General features: G+C 39.3%; 2 protein-coding genes across 3 annotated transcripts in view; one reads left to right on the plus strand and one right to left on the minus strand.

Moving 5' to 3' along the window:
- The window catches only part of BTRC (beta-transducin repeat containing E3 ubiquitin protein ligase), a 191,223-nt gene that overhangs the window by 162,808 nt on the left and 25,713 nt on the right, over positions 1–2,702 (minus strand). The gene's annotated exons all lie outside the window — the stretch shown is intronic.
- Positions 1,366–1,866, plus strand: LOC100943125 (phosphopantothenate--cysteine ligase-like). Its single transcript, XM_003787247.2, has 2 exons — positions 1,366–1,702; positions 1,823–1,866. Exons 1-2 carry the CDS (start codon positions 1,366–1,368, stop codon positions 1,864–1,866), a joined length of 381 nt encoding a protein of 126 aa, XP_003787295.1.

Raw genomic sequence — 2,702 nt, forward strand, 5'->3', positions numbered from 1 at the left:
TGGAGGTTGCTGTGAGCTGTAATGCCACGGCACTCTACCCAGGGGGACAGCTTGAGGCTCTGTCTCAAAAAAAACAAACAAACAAAAAAAAAAACAATGAAGTTCAAAAGGAAGATAGTTTTAAATTTAGATTTTTTTTTTTTGTTATTGTTGAGACAAGAGTTCCACCCTAAGACTCTGGCTTGTGGGCATCCCACTGCCTCAGCCTTTGGAAGCCACTGGGATTATGGGCACTCGTGGCTGCACTCCAATGGGTTTTTCCATTTTTTTCATGAGTCAGGGTCTCTTTCTCGCTCAGGCAATTCTCAAACTCCTGAGCTCATGCAATTCTCCCTCCTCAGCCTCCCACAGTGCTGGGATTACAGGCGTGAGCCACCACACCCAGCTTAAATTTAGATTTTTCAAAGATCACTCTAAGCTATTGCATGGAGAGTTAATTTAAAGAAGAGAATAATTAGAAAATTACTATGTTTGTCCATAAAAGAAATTAAAACAGCCCCTAATAAGTTAATGGTAGTGGAGCCAGAGAGAAGTGGATGAATTTTAGATGTATTTAGAAGAACACATAAAATGTGATGATGGATTGACTATCAAGGTAAGGAAAAGTGAGGAGTCGAGGGATCTCAGGTTTAGAGCTTTAGTAACTGGGTAAATGGTGATACCATTTATTTGGATAGAAAGACCAGCAAAAAACCAAAATCATGACTATGTAAGGAAAAGTAAGGAGTCGAGGGATCTCAGGTTTAGAGCTTTAGTAACTGGGTAAATGGTGATACCATTTATTTGGATGGAAAGACCAGCAAAAAACCAAAATCATGACTATGTCAAGTGAATAATTGAATATATAGAGCTAGAGGTTACAGGATGAATTAGAGATTACTGGCATTTTAGGAGTCATCAGCACACAAATGGTATTTCAAAGAGAAGGGAAAATGATCACTGCAGAACAAAGTATAGATGGCCTGAGACAGAAGAGGGCCCAGGCACAAGAACTACAACATTAATAAAGATTTGTTTAAGGGCCAAATGCTTATTAAGTGATCTGGCTCAATGATATTTTCTCTAATTGTATACAGCTCCCTCTTAACTAAACAAAAGAAAGCTATCTTCCACAGCCAAAGGGTTCTCAAATGGTAGCATTTAACTTTTGAAATAACTCCATATTTTGGTTCTAGAAATAATTAACTTGAATCCTAACAGACTTATTATTTTATCTTTGGATACCTGTTAATAAATTTGTCAAGCTGTATGTAAAACTCCTATGAAGGTATAAAAAGCCATAAACAGGCTGATGGCAAAAATAGACCTGGTGGCTGAGCTCCTCTGGTCTGCTGGTGCTGCACACTGGGCTGAGGCTCTTCTGCAATGTTTTACCTGGCTGAAGCATTGTCAGATTTTTATATTCCTGTCTCTGAAATGCCTGAACACAAAATCCAGTCATCTGGGGGCCTACTGCAGATAACAATGAAGATGGTACCAAAAATACCTTCTTCTTTGGTTACAGACTTGGCTCCCAAAGTATTTATAATTTCCTTTAAGTTGGTAACGGACCCCTCCCCCCATTGTAATTGTGCTGACAACACTTTGGAAGTTTATCAACATCAAGTGGTGGTGGCTAATATCTTTGAGTCAGAAATCAACTTATTGCTATCAGATGACAAAGTAGAAAAAGGCATAGAGATAAAAGAGAAGATAGTGGATAGGGCAGCACCTGTGGCTCAAAGGAGTAGAACACCGGCCCCAAATACCAGAAGTGTCAGGTTCAAATCCAGCCCCAACCAAAAACTGCAAAAAAAAAAAAAAAAAAAAAAAGTAGTGGATTACCTGCAGTCTCAACACACAACTTTTATACGTAACAAAAACTGAAATAAAGCCCTTATAGGATCAAATATTGCTCAAGACTCTTACAGATGATGAGAACTGTAATAAATTCTTTGCTTTCATACGGACAGAAAAAAATGAAGGAAAGGGAAAAAGTAATGTGCAAGCAAATATAGTTTGGGATTTGTCTTTTACTGACCAAGGTACCTAATACACTAACCTGAATGTCATTTTGATTTTGAAATTGCACACTAGAACTGTTTCTCACAGGCAGTGCCTGTGGCTCAGTGAGTAGGGCACTGGCCTATCAAGGGTGGTGGGTTCCAACCTGGTCCTGGCCAAACTGCAAACAAAAAATAGCTGGGCATTGTGGCAGGCGCCTGTAGTCCCAGCTACTCAGGAGACTGAGGCAAGAGAATCGCCTAAGCCCAAGAGCTAGAGGTTGCTGTGAGCTATAACATCAAAGCACTCTACGGAGGGTGACAAGATGAAACTCTGTCTCTAGGAAAAAAAAAAAAGAAATTACTGGGAATTATATAATTCACAGTAATTATATAATTAATTATATATATATATAAAATACCTTTAACAAAAGAAATTATTGGGTATTATATATTCCTGAAATCTACATAGGGGCCTGAATATTAGCTTTCTTCATACTATGAAGAGAAGATTATGGATGCATGACTGGTCATGCTTTGAAGATCAAATATTTATTAAGGCTCAGTTCCTGTAGCTCAGTGGTTAGGGTGCCAGCCACATACACGGGAGCTGCTGAATTTAAACCCAGCCCTGGCCTGCCAAACAACAATGACAACTACAACCAAAAAATAGCCAGGCATTGTGGCAGGCACCTGTAGTCCCAGCTACTTGGGAGGCTG

This window comes from Otolemur garnettii, unplaced genomic scaffold (assembly GCF_000181295.1).
Source record: "Otolemur garnettii isolate 467f Iridium unplaced genomic scaffold, OtoGar3 scaffold00021, whole genome shotgun sequence".
Lineage (NCBI taxonomy): Eukaryota > Metazoa > Chordata > Mammalia > Primates > Galagidae > Otolemur > Otolemur garnettii.